Source organism: Diprion similis, chromosome 1 (assembly GCF_021155765.1).
Source record: "Diprion similis isolate iyDipSimi1 chromosome 1, iyDipSimi1.1, whole genome shotgun sequence".
In the NCBI taxonomy this organism is placed as follows: Eukaryota; Metazoa; Arthropoda; class Insecta; order Hymenoptera; family Diprionidae; genus Diprion; species Diprion similis.
The window spans coordinates 10777400-10795189 of record NC_060105.1 but is presented as its reverse complement, the minus strand read 5'-3'; the positions used below and the strand labels follow the sequence as shown (position 1 = coordinate 10795189).

The 17790-nt window shown below is 37.8% G+C and overlaps 2 protein-coding genes across 4 annotated transcripts in view; both read left to right on the top strand.

The window, feature by feature from the left end:
* LOC124408355 (CCR4-NOT transcription complex subunit 6-like) overlaps positions 1 to 17531 on the top strand; it is a 451947-nt gene extending 434416 nt beyond the window's left edge. For all 3 annotated transcript variants that reach the window (XM_046885244.1, XM_046885253.1, XM_046885260.1), the window contains 5 exons: positions 5961 to 6112; positions 15324 to 15554; positions 15688 to 15865; positions 16040 to 16179; positions 16307 to 17531. In XM_046885244.1, the coding sequence (XP_046741200.1) occupies positions 5961 to 6112; positions 15324 to 15554; positions 15688 to 15865; positions 16040 to 16179; positions 16307 to 16383 (778 nt within the window). In that variant the 3' untranslated portion in view covers positions 16384 to 17531. The remainder of the gene's footprint in view (positions 1 to 5960; positions 6113 to 15323; positions 15555 to 15687; positions 15866 to 16039; positions 16180 to 16306) is intronic.
* LOC124408372 (protein YIPF5) lies at positions 12593 to 14342 on the top strand. The gene is made up of 2 exons (XM_046885272.1): positions 12593 to 12971; positions 13716 to 14342. Exons 1-2 carry the CDS (start codon positions 12746 to 12748, stop codon positions 14270 to 14272), a joined length of 783 nt encoding a protein of 260 aa, XP_046741228.1. The 5' UTR covers positions 12593 to 12745; the 3' UTR covers positions 14273 to 14342.
* Positions 17532 to 17790: the final 259 nt, after the last annotated feature.

The window sequence follows — 17790 nt, the reverse complement described above, 5'->3', positions numbered from 1 at the left end:
GAGTTCCACCATAAGGATACTTTGGTATAATATGTAGGGTGGATGGGTTGCAGGGTCAGGTAGAGCCGCGCCGACCACTTCCGGAGCAAACCTGTTTACAGCTGTGATGGCAATTCTGTTTACCCTGAAATTTAGGGAAATACAAGACTGGATATTAACCAGAGGCAATGCTCCGGAAAGTTACACTGCAAATGATAACGTTGCATCTTAGTGAGAAAATAATTGGTGAGCAATTATTACACAATCTTACAGATTTATTCGTTACCATTAAATCGTTTGCGATTGATTCACTGGCGAAATGGAATGAACACCCAATTCGTAATTGGCTGTTGCGTGAATTCTCGATTCTCAAACATCAACCTTTTCAGCTCGTGCTATTGGTGAACTCAGGAAACCCACTTTGATCAGATTTTTCCATTTAATCAAGTGGAACGTTGTGAAAAAAGTTTTCCCAGCTGCTCTATGTCGCGAGATAAACGAAGAAGTGAGAAGAATAGGTTGTCGACCTCTATCCACCCACCTATTCACGTTTAATCACTTGTGTCTGAATCGTCAACGGCGTTTACTTCTATTGATTTCTTTTGCTACATTGTAATATCAGAGCAAGATAAGCCGTGGTTTGAGGACCATTCGCACCTTTTCGATTGCCGAGTGGAAAAAAGTCGGAGAGTTCATCCCTCTAGTCAAGGACCCTCGGTAGGACTCCCCAGGGGCCATGGAAATGGAATGTCTTGGTTCAATTAAGCTGGCGATCCAATCTCATACAACGGTTGACAAAACCTCTGCCCTTTCACTCGAATCCTCGATCGAAGTCAAGTTACTTGCGTTCAATTTCCGCCATCGAGTCTCTAGTCGCTGATTTTGGGTTTATTGCCTGCCCGTTGCGGTCTTGGTCGTGGTCGTGGTCGGGATTCCGTCCGCAGTAGTACACCCTGTTATCGTCGTCAGGAGCGAAGGCTTATAACCACCACACAACCAAAACACGCACATCAACTTGCTATTCCAAGATTAAACAGCCGCTTTTTCACCGCAACGAGCGTAGAACCACTGAAAACACCTCGGCTACGCTAAAAATAAACTATCGGTCTGAATATGTTCGGATTCATCATGAAATGACATCCATCATGGAATTCAGTTCCCTTATATTTCGCACATAATTCTCCTTATTTCATCAATTATGATAGAAATGAATCATTTCTTGGAGTAGAAACCTGCTTCAAATGATCGAAGAGAAAACACTCTACGCACCTATTTAGAATATATAGTCCAGTTAAAAACACTCTAGCTTTCTCAGTAGGAATAAACCTGCCGTAAGCTCTAGATTGAGAATATCCAGGCGGTTTATGTTGGAATAGTGGGTTCAATATAAACAAAGAGCTTTCTACCCTCTTTCGTTAAAACTCCACCTTTTGAATCAAACCTTAACCCACCTTTACGCAGCCTGGAATCTCTGCCATTCCGGGAAATTGTTGGATCATTTAACTATCACCTGATATTGTTTTTCATCTAAATCATTCGCTCTTCGTCTTTGATGGGTAGAACGTGAATGCGAAAGGAAAATGAATCCACGAATCCAGCACCTATCTAGTGCGCATCCTGGTGTTACTGCTAACAATAAGAAGGACGAAGGTTCGTAGAGTGCAAACTGTGCAAGTGTACTGAATAACTGACGCTGGATGACTTCGTGCGTTTCACTATACGCGGCTTTCTGGCAGAGAGTGAACCGAGACTATCCACGCAATACGTATGGTAACGACCATCCAGAAGTTTACGTAGGCTTCGAGGCAGGCGCTGCACATTGAGTGGTTTAAGCCGACGACGACGTCGACGAGGAGAAGTATACTGTGTCTGCCTGGGTATATACCTGAAGGAATTATTGTATATCGTAGCTAACATCTCACGGGATAACAAGATACAGAACAGGAATGTGCCGGCTCACAAATGGCCTGCTTCGCTCGTGTAGAAAAGTCGATGGATATATCGTGCATTCCGTGCCAACTCGACTAACGTTTCACCCTTATCATGTCGGACCCAATCAGCACCATTTTTTGCACCATAAAGTCCAAGGTTGATGTACTTGAATATTTCTGTTGAAAATGCGTTCGATACAGTTAGATACCGCTGTGTCATCTGTTAGTGTTGTTTTGGCTGAAAAAAATGTATCCCAAAACCAGCTCAATAAGTCCGAGTGAAGTTCGTAGCGTTATTGAGAATCATTGAAAATTATCTTTGCCAGACACACAATGTTTGTAATCATTTCGGAGTTAGGATTGACTTGACCAACGGCGTTGGTCAAGTTGACATGGAATGCCCCATTTGAGTGTGTATATACCTATCGGGATGAGTTTTTCTCCTCGACGACGGAGTCCTTTTCTTTGGCTGGTACCTATACAGCTGATAAGCTTGAGATACGGTGAGCAGAATCGTTTTTTGGAACCTGTCACGCTATCGAGGATATTCGGATGGCTACGCAGGGTGACCTGGTCGTATGTAAAGAGCGGAAAGTAGGGGACTACGTCGCCACTTTACTTCTAGCCAACAGATAGAATCAGAAGTTACAAGAGTGCCGAAGCGGAGGGGCGGATTCCCCCCCACCTCCACCTACTTTATGACGGCTTGCGGATTAGATTTTTATGACAGCTGCTGTTAGCTTAGCGAGGTGATTTGTGGCGGCCGACTCTGAGTTTTTACTGCTTCCGCTACCGACACCTCTCCGCGTCGTGGAGTGGCTTATTTTAATATTCAGTCACACTGTTTGTGTTCCGTCCTCATTGCTCAAGGCTGCTTTGACTAATGCATTCTCATCCAGCTCAGAGCCCTTCACAAATTTAGTTGTAAAGGTCTAGTCTCTGGTTCATCGGGCGTTGAACCTTGTCTCTATCATCACTGGTGTATTCCAAGCCCTGCGAATCGTTACAATAACGAGTAAATTTCACGTACAATTTTGTTATAGACAGAGATAAATAATCGTTGACCATGTCATTCAATATCCATATCACCGTGTTATGAACGCCCTGAACAAAAGCTTTGCAATTCACTTGAGAATAGATTGGCCTCGAGACATTAGGGAACATGGAAATCCTGAAAATGTACTACTTCACTGTAAACCGTGCGCCGGAACTGAGCCTTAGTCATTTCGACGGTAAAGGTACGTATTACCTTCAAGTAGTTCACTTCCGTTGAAGTGGCATTATAAGGGTACACCTGTATAGAGGGTGACTCGATTGGTTATTGAAACGTACGAGGAATTCCTTTTTCAATACGGCGACTTGAATTTCTCATCTTTGCATGTGAAGGGCATGATGGATGTCATTCGAAATGCAACTACTGCAGTGTGATCCTCGTTTCCTCTCGAAGAGAACGACTTTCTTCGTTCATGAATGTAAGGGTTCAAGCCGATCACTGTATACATGAGGGAAGACGCGCAATTCAGGAATATACTTTCGTCGACACGTTCCAAGATCGTGAACCCTGCATCGCATCGGTGCTTGAGATCGATGTCGAGCAACGACGTTTATCTAGCTACTCTTGAAGGTTAGGTAGGTACATTTTACAACCTTCGGATACCGTAAGAAAATAAAAAACGTTTTATCGGGGTGATTTTCTGCGTTTATGACTCGACGTTTTCCAAATGATCGATGTATCGAAATCCCTTTTTATCTATCCCTTTCCTTCGTCTTGCAACACCCTGAACGTTAGCGAAGGACAACCAGTGAAGCAAACCTGCGGAGTCTGCCACTTCGAAATTACATTGATCAGCTACAGTTTAACGCACTCAGCACCGCCGCTCTTCGCATTTATCGCGTTGAAAGTAGTCGTAAAATGAGATGCACCATTTACCTCCATCGGTGCTATCTTTGCCATTTGAAAAACTCTCAATTCCATTGAGAGCAGAGGTTGTAGCTTACCTATTATCGGATTTCATTGATTGCCAGCGCTGCGGGCCAAACATCCCCTATTCGTTTCTCTTATCAAAGCACCACGTACCCAAGGCTAATGGAAAAAATACACATCGGATATAACTTTTTTAGAAAAAGAATTATAATTTCCCAGCCGTCAAAGCATACGGATGTAGATAATATCGTGTATTTCTGAATTTATACTCGACTTGGGCTTTTCGATGATTATATCATCCAGTAATCAATAGACCTTTCAACAAATTACTTCGTGAAATTAATATCTACCAAATCTGCGACTATGAATAACATATTTTCGCAATTTTGTTACTCAACGAAAATATACGTGCAACGGCTGACGTAATCCAAAGGAATTTTCCGATAAAATTCTCTCTCTACACAGCAGTTTATCAGTCCTTAGGTGTTTCATCAGGTAAGAGTCAGGATCTACTAGAAACGTTGCTGCCCACAATTAAACGTAATAAAAGTATCGAAGGTCTGTAGAATTCCTTTAGCAACATTTTATTATTTCACATCAGATTAAATAAAATCTTACTTCTTCAGATATTTGTTCTCCAATCAGACGTATGCATGCCTGTTCTTGTCGTGTAAAACGCGTATAAAGTCGAAACCGATGTCGCTTCACTACGGGTACAAGATTCTTTGCTTAAATTTATATAAGCTGCCGCACCGAAAGCGCAGCACAAACTCGGGCGTATTATGTCTGAGATGGCGAGCTTTTGGTGCCTCTCATCCGAGCTGAACGAGACTGTAAATATTTTAGAGACTCCATTCCGGTGTCGGTCGGAAAATAGAAGCCAATTTTTGAGTTGGTATATTTGTAGCAGAAACTTCGGTCCTGCATTATTGGTGATAAAACCAAACACGACGTGAAATATATCCAACTGTTTTCTAAATTATTCAAAATTTGTGCAGTACGTGTTCGAAAGTATAATCATGTTGAAATTCTAAAACATCACTTTTTAACGGCAAGAATAGAATGTTTTGAATAATTTCTTAATTATACATTTTTTAAGCGTTTATATTTCGACTGCTTATCTCTCAACTTTTAGCAGTGACTCCTCAATTGCTCACAGATGCGAGTACCTACCAGCCGAATTGAAAATAAGGTGATTTTGTCGACTAAGAATTTTTTGTCCTACAGCATTTTACACCGATTAACCTTTTTTCCTTGATTTTCAAAAGTAGGAAATTCGAAATCGCACCATTTGAAGCGTATTTGTAAGCTATCGAAATTACATGGTGCGAATTCGTACTTGAGTGTAAAAGATCAGAAAATATTTGATTGACGATTGATTGCTCCGAGAACTTTGACTTTATATATGTATGTGTTAGCCAAAAAATAATAATTTTGATAAATAATTATTCACCCGATTTTTATTCGAATATATTTAATTAGAACTCAGGATGCTTCGTGAAGTTGATAATTTGACGTTAGTTCTTGAGTGTAGAGCTTGCAGCAATCCCGATCTCGATTAGGTACATCCATTGTCTTGAGATAATTGCGTTCTCTCGTCTGTCTGTATCCACTTTGTTTGATATACCTACAAGAGCCTGCGAAACCTCAAAGGCAAATGGATGAGAAAGTGAAGGGTGCACGCTGTGATGTTTAACAATAATTAATTGAAATTTGATTAGACGTGTATGTAGCAATGGTTGAACCGACCGCAAAGTCAACATGACGCCGGAATTATATCCAACGAGCACAGATTTTATGGACACTAGAAATCTGAGCGTTAAAAGTCATGTGTTTCCAAATAAATTTTTTTTACAGCTTCCATTCGCTCTCTCCTTCTTTTATGATCGGAGACTTTTTGAAAATAATGTCTCTAAAAACAAAAAAGTTTAATTTCAGTTTAATTTCATAGATTTATTTCGTACAAAAATAAGTCTTACAAACATATTCCTTCGTGCTTAATTCACTTGTAAGTGTTTATTGAACGTTTCTACCTGCAAATCAATGATACATCAGCAATGTATTAATTGTCTTCTATTGAATAATTCTCGATATGTGATTCATTCTTCAATCCTTCGTGATTTCAGGTTTGTGTTAATCAAAGAACACCTAGTAGAATTCAACCAATTGGCAATGGCGAACGCCGAGGGTTCTGACAACATGCTCAACAGAGTTATGCCAAAGGATAACATCGGCTTGGCAGCCCTTCTCAGAACGAAAGAGGCAGCCTGGGATAACGGTGAGTTTTTCAACGATTTTTATTGCCATTCTTTCCACTGGCTTGGCTTTGTGGGTTTCATTTTTCTTGCTAGTATAATGAAATCAATAAACGAAGCTATATTCGTACACGAGAATTTTATAATCGACGGTCGATATTTTTCGATTCGAGTGGCTCACCTCGAGAATTGCTGTTTTTTTTTTGTGCTCCTAATATAATGTAATGAACAATTCACATTTCGCTTTCATTCGTTCCTTGAACGGCGCGATTATTCGTACAACAATACAAAACCTTATCGATACCCGATTGATTGATTAAGCAAACATATAATTTAAACAAAAGCTTCGAAAACTTATTACTTGGCCCTCGAGGAGAGTTGAGAAACTTTTCGCCCATTCTTCCGTACCCAATCACTTTCGATATTTCTTATCCTCTCTTTCTCTCCCTCTCTCTCTCTCTCTCTATCCATCTTTTCTATAGCCTCAGTACTCTACAGAAATAAAGAATTCACAGTGTGACGTTCACGCTCAATTTAGACGCAAACAATTTTCTCATTACTCACCCGAAACCTCGTAGTTTATCCACACGCTTTCGTCTTACTTTACCCTTGTGTACCGTTCCATTGTACTCGAGGATAAATTCAACTCATTATACGCATCATACACTCGAATCCAAGAGGATCAATAGACGTTCAAAGTGTTCATAAAATATGTAAAAATTGCTCTCCTATCTGTATTTATACGACGAAACATGACAATGAATACATTCTTGGGGAAAAAATGTGTATTAACTTCAAAAAAATATATTAATTTCATAAGAAACAACAACAATATTTCAGAATATGCTATTCAAACGAACGAATCTTCAAATCTCAGTTAATACAATTATATATCAATTATAATGTCAATTTATACTTGATTATAACCTAACTTAAACTTGAGACAAAATGAATTTTCACGGCGCAAATTCATTTCGCACTCACGATTGTAACAGGATCATCACAATTTTGAACGCCTGGTAATATTTGTCGACGACGTCTCGTTTTTTCAGTAATAGACAACTCATGTTTTGTGCGATTGTAATTTCAATGAAATAACCACTTTACAAATGTTTTAATTTCATCAGGGTAATAGCTTTAGCTCTCGACTTTGCAAATTTTCAAAACGAATCACGAATTCTTCCTGGCAGAATAAATTATCACCCCTAATGAATCACCTCTGAATTTTCTCTCTTCTTTTCTTTCCCTTTCTCCGTACACCTCGTTCTATTTGCTCTCAAGACGCGAAGATAAGAGCTGGCAACACAGGCGAAGTATAAAATAGAGAGAAACGGTTAGGTGAGGGTATTGTTCTTTTGTCCGCTGAACGCTCATTAAATCGGTTGTTCTTCGCTAACTAGTCGGATCCGTCACCATCTACTGCCTGTATTCCTGTTCCCGAGGGTAGAGTAACTTTGACTCTCAAGTCCTTCGCTATGCTGCGCGATAAATTTTCTTATCCCCGCCTCTTCCTGTCCCTCTTTCCTTTATTCCGTTTCTCGTCTTCTTGGCTTTTTTATTCTTCCATGTTCAAGTATTTCTCACAAACTCCTCTGTATCTTCGACTACCGGAGTTCCTCTCATCGCCTAATCTTCCCACGTGTTACATCCACTTTCAATATACCGAATGTAAATGCCCCTGATTATAGAGGGGCCAACCATGCTTCATGCGGTGCGAATCTTAATCTTGTACCTTACAGTTCGTACTCTCATCTTCTTGTTAGTTGGAAAATAATTATTCAAGTCCTCCAAGGAACTTTAAATAAAATTTCGAACCACCGTTTTCCTCTACAACTCAAGAAAATTCGCCTGCTTTGAGAAATTGGAATAAAATTCGATTCATTATTCTACTTCCTGCGTCACACGAACAAGTCAAACTTTAAAGCAATATTTTTTTCACTAGATTACTCTAAAAACATTTGCGCAAGTTGACTCATAATATTAATTCCCCTGATTAAATTGCATGTAACTATTACTCCAATAATTGAAAATGATCGTATATTACAGCTATTCTTTTTTTTTGTCCTATTTACTTCGTCAAGGGTTCCAACAGGGTTCCCTTGAGTTTAGAATAATCGTTTTCACACATCGTTTAATACACGCTACGAGGTTGTGACGTAACTTTGATCAGAGTTTACCTGGAATCGTCGCCCTGCACGCGAGAGCTTTGATTAGATACATGAATCCGTTCCTGTTGAAGATATAACGTGATTATTATTGAGTTATTGGTTTCAATTTCAAAATTTATATATTTCCGTTTCAATTGGAATTGTGGTTTATTTTTTCAACGATTCTAACGACTTTCACACCCGTCCACATATATATTGTGTACTAGTTTAATGATCGTATAACCATACGCGTTTCTGTAATTCTAGCCAATTAACTCTCGATCGATGATAATTGACGAGGACGCACCTCTTGTATACGACATGCAACGCCGCAAGCTGGAAAGGAGGATTGAATCAGCCCTCAGCTCTCTCCTTCTTCTTAGCTTCTCCCTCAGGCTTCCCTCTCTCTCTTTCCCCAGCCAAGCCCCGCGTATAACGCAGATCGGATAACTATAATAAATCCGAGATCGAGCCACTCGATGAGACCTTCATCCATGTCGCTTTTTCACCTCAACCCCTATAGGCATGCACGACTCCGCAGGGCGTCACTTTCGTCACTTTCGTCGCTTTCTTCGCGTTATAACGATTAATCGGAGATGTAGGGAGTATATCGATGCTTGCATGGGGTTGTAGATATGAAATAAACTGTATCATTGGTTCATAGTCCAGTCAAAGTAAAAGTTTTCGACCCTTACGACCTTAAATCTGAAGTCATTTTTGAACAGCATAGTCAGCGTTCAGAGAAAATAGCAGAATTTCAAGCTTTTTTTTGCGTTTTCTTCAAAAACTGCTATCGAGAGATGAACAATGACTTGATTATCATTTAAAACGGAAAATTTCACAATGAATTATGTTCTCATGTTTAGAAACGGAGTCGGATTAACAAATTAAGAAAAGAGAAATTACTTCACCAAAATTCCTCAGATGCTGTCGATAAGTAGAATTTCTTTGCTCAAAAATGACTCCAAATTTAGTTATTTTGAGTGAACTATTAGTCTCAATCACGTACACTGTTCATGATAAGTATCATAGTATAAATCCCTTTTTAAATGAATTACCCTGTTTAAAGTACTAAATCCGAAACCGAAGTAGAAGAGACACCTGCTTGAAATCTTTTAAGAATATTATTAAGGCAAACACTTTAACTAGTATAGAATTTAGGATTGGCTTCATTCCGCGGTTCCATAGACTAGGCCGGTCCATACAGCTGGGCAAACTGAAACCTTGCCCAAAGGTATGACGGGTTCGAGCTAGGAATTCCATTTTTCCATTTTTCATCCATTCCGTCTTCTTTTTGTTTTTTTTCATACTTATATGTATATATATATATATATACATTATATATATATATATATATATATGTATAATAGACGTGGTGTGTATGAGAGCCTACGTGTGTGCACATGAAAGCGTGCCAGCCGATAAAAGCTTTCTTACAAACCTACATTTACGATATTGATTTCTCGTAATTTATCGCCCTCGCGCTCTGAGGCCCTGTCGTCACCGGCTTGCTGCCCCCATTTCGGTCGTTTGCCTCACTCTCGTTCACCCGGATGAAGCCTCGAAGCCTCGACAGAACTCGAACTTCTCATGCCGGTACAGAATTCACCGCAAGCGCGGGGTGCCAAAGCGAAGTAGATTAGTAGAACGTACAAAATACGTGGCTTTTGTGCGTGCAATCGGATAATATTTTAAAGTCGGATTTTTAATTTGTTTCATTTTTACTTTGATCTGCTTATCGAAAGAATAATTCTGATTTTTTCCATATTTTTATCTCAATTTGTACTCAATTCACAGATTTTCAAAAATTTCCCTTGTTCAACTTTTTGAATACATAGATATAACTGCAGAACGATAAGATATATCTACAAAATTCAAAACACGTAACTTCGTCTTGAATCATACATTCATGTAAAAATTTGTAGAAATTATTTCTCTTTGAAGTGATCAAATTATTTGAATCATAGCCAAAAAAAATTAAGTGACACGATGGTCACGTTTGATTTTCTTGCTCCTCGTTGTAGGCCGATCACTCATTATATTTCTATTATTCATTCAAATTTTAATTTTAATAGTTCAAATTGCATTTAATTCAATATGTATTTTCTTACTTGATTTAATTTAAATTTAAATAGATGACATGAATTTAACGAGCAATCGGACGTATCGATACTGAGCTTAAAATTCTTGAAAATATCAATACTTTTCAGGATATTTTTCATAAGATTTCTTTTCATTTAAAATTCAGCAAAAAGTTGGTGATTTCAAAGAGATATAACTACTTTATATTTTTTATAAATCTATGATTCAGTGCGAAAAAAAATATGTTCTGAATTTCGTCAAATCGTTTGTCGTTTGCGACTTATATCCATTTGAAAAGTTGTCTTCTATTGTGCTATTGGCAAGTAAATTGTTAATTCTAATACACCGAAAGGCATCAAAAATTTCGTGCAATCTGTCAAGTTTTTATTTTGCTTCCTTTAGTTAATGTACACTAAAAAATTCGATTACAACAAACTTCTATAATTAAATATGCTCATCGCAGATTTTCTTAGTGCTACATATTTTCTGTAACCAAATGTCGTATTCCGATGCCCATAATACTGCCGGGTCGTTTATGTAACTTTTACCTGTATAAAAGTCTAATTGAGATTCCGCTCAGCAGTAACACGGGATGGAAATATATGCGAGCATTAAATCCACTATACAGGGTGTCCCAGCTCCAAGTAACCAAACGGATAGGGGTTATGGAGGAGGTCGAACCGAGTGAATTAATCCAAAGAACATGTGGTCTCCGAAATCGCATTCGCGAGATACGACCAATTAAAAAAGTCCCGCTAAGCGCCGGCATGTAGACAACCAAGTACACAGCTCAACGTGGATAAATGATAGGGCTATTTCCATCGCACATCCTCGTTGTTGGGTTTTATTGGCGAAAATTCAACGTCAAGAGTGTTTTCGTTCAAAATTCATGATGTTGAAAGCGTTATGTTTCGTATTAGTAGTAAATCACGCATGAATAAGACCACTAACCACTGCCTGCTGTGTAATCGGTTGCCTACATGCCGGCGCTTAGTGCACTCTGTTGCCTACATGCCAGTGCTTGGCGAAACTTTTTTAACTTGTCGTATCTCGCCAACGCGACTTTGGAGACCACATGTTTTCTGGTTTAATTTACTCAGTTCAACCTCCTCTATAATACCTATCAGTTTGGTCACTTGGAGCTGGGACACCCTGTATATCTATTATATCTAAAAAATCAGTCATTAAAATATTATATCCTGCAGCTCAGAGCACCTCGATAATAAATTGAAAACCTGCAGCTGCCGCAATACGTGCTGTATTTGCCACGCCTTGGTACTTCCAATTACGCAAAATCAATGCGAGTACAGAAAAACCGGGTGGTAATAATTCTGGGAACCTCAGCTTCTCGCTACCCTATTTCTCTCTTTCCACCTCACTCCTCTTCCTCCATTCATCTCGCTTAGCCGCCTCCTGCACTGTACCAGCGGAGTCTGCGATCCTGTGTACGGCGACCGTTTTGTCGCTGAGTTTGCGCAAAGTACGCTGACGTTTAATTAGTTTTGTAGAAAAACCTTGCTCTTGCCACGTACCAGTACTTGTGACCTACGGATAGGCAACCAATATCACGTTCATTGCGACGTGCCATTTACCAATATTCACCGATTCTGTACATCTACGATATTTAACATTTATTCGATCTATGATTAGGTACAAAGTATCGAAAGACCGCAACAGCTTATGAAAACATAACGCTCCAAAAACGTCTTGTTATAAATATTCGTCTGATTAGTCCGAAAAGACTACTACATTTTGGTGCCATATCGCTTGGCTCAGTCCAGATGTTCAGTTTTATTTTATCCCTACATGAAGTTGAAAATGAGGTAAAAAGACTGCGAGCTAGTGGCAGCCAGCCAAAAACTCAAGTATTACGAATGGTCTGGTAAAAAACTGCATGCTCTCAATAACCTGCAACTGACGATCGATCGAGACACGTCAGCGATAATGAAACTGTTCTAATAACGGGCTTACTGCGCTAACTAAAATACTCAATTTACAACATGTGGTGTTAACCGCGTTATATGTATCTGCAGTTGTGGGGAAAAAAAAGCACGTTTTCGTAAATTATGTCCCTGGAAAAGTATAAAAAAACACACTGAAAGCGAGCTTACATCATTCAAATTTTACATCACATTTGAAGAAACAAAGCGAATATTATTGAGGCCCTAGAGGTTTGAAGCCTCAATGACTTACCGCCGTCGGTAAAACAGTCTTGAGGTAACCGGTAACTTATCGACAAAAGTCAAGCTAGCGTCATCCGACGTATATCGCATGAAATGAGAGAAACAGCATTCAAGACTAACGATACGTCAACGTGCCAACTCTCAATTTCCGCTGTGTTGTCAATAAATTTTGTTCCTCTGCCCCTCATCTTTCGCGCGTGTAAAAATTTGGATAAAACAAAGTGAGAAAATTAGCGGTGAGAATATGTCTGGCTACGCTGGGCCGGAAGATTATTGGTCCCAACCGCCCCAAGGACAATATAACTTTGACGCATCGGGAGGCTTCGACCAACCTAACCAACAATTCGAGTTTCAAACATACACCGAGCAACAAGCCGGCGATTATTCAAGTTTCAATCAGAAGCCGTACTTGGATCCGACCCAAAATGTTTATGGAGGTGACATGTACGCTCAGGATGATTTCGCAAAAGGTATGTAACTATTTTCCCAGTCATTTTCCTATTCTACTACAACTTTACTAGTACCCAGCGCACAGATTACACCTTTCTTCCTTGGCGAACAACGAATTTGAAAGCACTTGATTCCCAATATGGAATGGAGAAATGACCTGAAGATTCTTTAAGGATGTATCTAAAGTGGGATAGCGAAAAAAGAACATTCCAAAGTCTACAGGAATTAATTTTTTTCAGATAACGAGCAAGAATGAAACAACATTCTTACTAATATGGAATAAAATTAAATCTGAGCAATAGTTTGAGAAAAGGTTTTATAATTATAACGTTCAAAATGACTTAATTAAGGTTCTATTTTAATTTTTCAGGACTCATTTTTCTTGCCTAGCAGATTTTCACATATTTTCTGGCAAATGTTTACGAAATCTTACATTATAGTATAGTTGTAATGCTCAAAAGTAATTATTGGCGGACATCTGTTTTACTGTAATTACAGAAAACCATATCTATCAACTTTAACTATTAATATAAATACTCATTTAAGCAATCTCTACAAATCTCTTGACTCAAAAACATTAGAATCAAAGTTGAACATTCCAATTACGAAACGTTTTCTCATTTGATATGATATTAGAATTACACTAATTATTTTATTGTGATAATCTTACTAGATTCAGAGTATCTGCATTATTTTCATTGCTTTATTATAAGTAAAAGTTTTCAAACTTTTGTACATTTGTTCAGTCTTTCGATTTTCCTCAGGAACACCTGGATTCGACGAGGAAGATGAACCTCCGCTTTTAGAAGAACTTGGCATAGACCCTGACCGTATAATCCAGAAGACTCTGGCTGTTTTGAACCCGTTTCACAGGCGAGGACAAACGGACGATGCAAACTACCTCCTTCAAGATTCAGATCTTGCTGGTCCAGTCGCATTCTGTTTGGTGCTAGCAGCATTTTTGTTGCTTGCTGGATCTAAAGCACATTTTGGCTATGTTTATGGGCTCGCTGTAACATCGTGCTTAATGATGTATATCTTGCAATCGCTGATGAGTAGCACTGGAAACATAACACTGTCATCGGTTGCATCGGTTTTGGGATATTGTATATTACCTGTGGTTGCTCTGGCTGGATTGAGCATCTTTACTACTTTGCGAGGTCCGATAGGCATGGGTTTAGCCGCATTCGCTGTAACTTGGGCCACCCTCTCAGCATCCAGACTCTTTGCAGCCATGTCCTGTGAAGAAAAACAACGTCCACTCATCGCGTACCCTTGCATACTCCTCTATGGAGTGTTTACCTTGATAGTTATTTTTTAGTTCAACGAAAATTTATATTGAATTATGGCTGCCAACAAAAATCTGCATCAAAATGAACCGAGTGAATTGAACCGAGATGGTAAATGTGGATAGAAAATAAAATGAAGGTATAAGAATTATGGTCAAAGGTATTCCTAACGAGTTTAAAAGGGAAATTGCCATGGCTTAAAGTGTGTAATCAGTGATGTATTATAACTACATAAACGTACCTATATGATAATAATTCTTTTATTGTAAATATTTATCACGATAATGTAATAAATTGTGATTTAAATTTGTGTAACTGGCTGAAGTAATAATTATTTTGGCCATGATTTTACTCAGAGTAGATATATGATACGATATACACACATATATTGTGTGTGTGCGTAAAAGTGTTCACCGAAGATAAACAACTTATTTAACATGACAATGCAAAAATGTTAGGCACATTTAATCCGTTGATTTATTCTTAATACTCGAAAAATTTTGTCGCAGAGCTCTTGAAAATAACATACTTTGCCGTAATACTTATGATTTTACAAGTAAATGGAGTAAACATCTGTACAATTGAGTAGACCAGTTATAACTAATAAAAATTAACGTAAGCTATTGTTACTATCTGTTAGTGAATTATGTCTTTTTGAACAAATGAACTTGATCAATTTATTCGTGCTTAATTTTCAGCTTATTATTATTTAGAACCCACCAAATAATGTTAATTGCAATCTGGTTTTGGCCAACACAAATATTAGTGCTGGCTATTTGAATTGCACTATACCTAGATGAAAAATTTCACTTCAAGTGTGAGTGAACAAAGAGGGTGGTATCATTGCTAGACAACTTAGCAGAATGTGGTGTTCTGTGTGGTTGATAATGACGAAACTACCAATCGAGTATTTCTGTTACAAATATCGCCTCATACTTACCGCCAGTATCAAAAGTTGCCAAACCTGTAGTTAAAGGCGTGATTATTTGAGCAGACTATTTAAACGGCCATTAAAAAACAGATCAAATGACGACTATTGTTATGGTTTTACCATTTTGTTAATATCACCACTTTATCATGCAGGCGTACCTTCGGATCCAGCACAAGTACAGCAGCCGATATTGGTCTGCACAGCACACATTCATTGGGACCCTGAATTCTGTGATGTCAAGCTGATTCAAACAATGATGCTCAGCAATGAGTTACGATCCATACTAGACCAAACCGGGCAATCATTTAGACCTGGACATAAGCCTGATTCTTCCAACGTTCAATTACTGCTTTGTGGAGATTTCAATTCACTTCCAGATTCAGGTAATGTTATATGATTTTTCGTCGTTACATTACATTCTGTGTTCTACAAATATAGTTCTATATGAAATGGAGAATAGACTTGCTGTAATTGTGGTTTATTAAAACTTACTTTTTCTTTGCTGTAATGAAATAGGAGTTATCGAGTTTTTGACATCCGGACGTGTGCCCGCCGACCACAGAGACTTCAAGGATCTGGCCTACAAATCATGTCTGCAAAAAATATCTGGTTGTGACAAACCCAACGAGTTCATACACTCTTTTAAGCTTGCATCTGCCTACAGCGAAGACATCATGCCTTACACAAACTATACGTAAGTTTGACTATAATGCAGATACTTCTTCTTGATTCTGTGACTATTTTATTCCTTTCCGTTTCGTAAAATGGGTAAAAAATAGAACAAAAAATCGATATTTGCTGTATCTTAAAACACAAACATTACATTAATCTTGGTATTTATACTAAGTACTTCAAATTCTTATTTCAGGTTCGACTTTAAGGGAATTATAGATTACATTTTTTACTCCAAGCAAAGCATGGTACCTCTTGGACTCCTTGGTCCGTTGAGTGCAGATTGGTTTAGGGAGCACAAGGTTGTTGGATGTCCCCATCCCCATGTGCCCTCTGGTATGTGATACTTTTAGTACTGTTGCAAGAATAATTTAACGTTGAATCAATACCGAGCAAAATTTAAATGTTCTTACTAGGTTTTGTCTTACATTAAACTATGCCCAATAATTGGAATTTATTTCAGACCACTTCCCGCTGCTAGTGGAGCTAGAAATGACCCCTACAGTAGGAACAAGCAACGGATTGATCTCACGCAGGTAGCAGCTGCTACGATCTAGGCCCAAGTAACAATAATAAAGAATGAATAATATTAATATTAATAATAGTAATAGTAACAATAATAATAATAATAATAATAATAATGCTAATAATAATAAAATTGAAATCCTCATTGCTCCTTCTCTTACATTCTGGCTCTAGCAATACAACTCACAGTTGACAACTACTCTAATTGCAATAGTAAAATACAACAATACATATATACTCCATATTGCCGCACATTCAAAACAAACGTCGACGAATATTTTATAGCGATCAGGCTAGCGGGGTCATGTTGTAATGCGTTTAGTTCTTGTGTATAGTGGTATTGCATTTTTAATAAGTAACTTCTCCTTATTAAGGATATCGTAATGTCTATTATTATCATCATAATATGTAGATACCTATTTTCCTACAAAAGAAGCGAAAAAAAATGAAAAATGAAAAGACAAAAAAAGATGAAAAGTGAGAAAAAAAAACACAAATAATTCCGATTAAACCTCTGTGATATCGATACATGAATAAAAAGTAAATGAAAGAAAGAAAAAACCTTGAAAAAAAAAAAAAACAATTGGAACAATTTCACATATTTAATTAACGAGTTAGTAGTTACTAGAAGAGACATGCCAATATCTTCCTAAATAGCATTACAACATACTCCAAAAGCTGACCTTATGATATGAATGCTGCCATCCACTGAGAGATATTGTATTTTTTAAAAAATAAAAATAAAAATAAAACAAAAGTTGAACAAAAAATATGATAACATACACGCTGTACCGGGCTGTGCGAAGTGATTGGAGTTGACTTAAACAATTTCAGTACAAGTACAAATCTGTTCTTATTGGCCACGTATATTGATAATTGATAATGTTATCATGTAAGAATGTAGGTAATATAATAGTATCAAGTGTAATTTATAAGTAATCATATATTGTAATAATGTTTTCACATACCACGGGTATCTACGTATCGTCGTGATTCTGAAGTTTCCGTTGATATCCATTTCACCAGCAATCATTGGGTTCCATTAATTATTATATAGCATGCCGTTCTAAAAGCTTCACGTTGTTCATTCAGTCATATCCGAATGTACCAAGAGAAGCAAACACACAGTAGTATTTTAATTCGTGGATTTGTTTTCAGAAATTTTAAACCTTGCAACCACAGTTTAAATGCTATTTCAGATTTTAATATTTTCTACTAATGGTAAACATAATAATAACAGTAATAATAATAATAACAGCAAAAACCGGTATACTTTTAGTTTTAGCAGTGGTGATGGTGACCCAATTTACAATTTAAAAAATCTCAATTACAATACCGTTAGATAGATTAACATCCATATACTTACCTTATGCTCTGTGTATTTGATTATTTTTACTTACATTCTCTCCGACACATGACAAA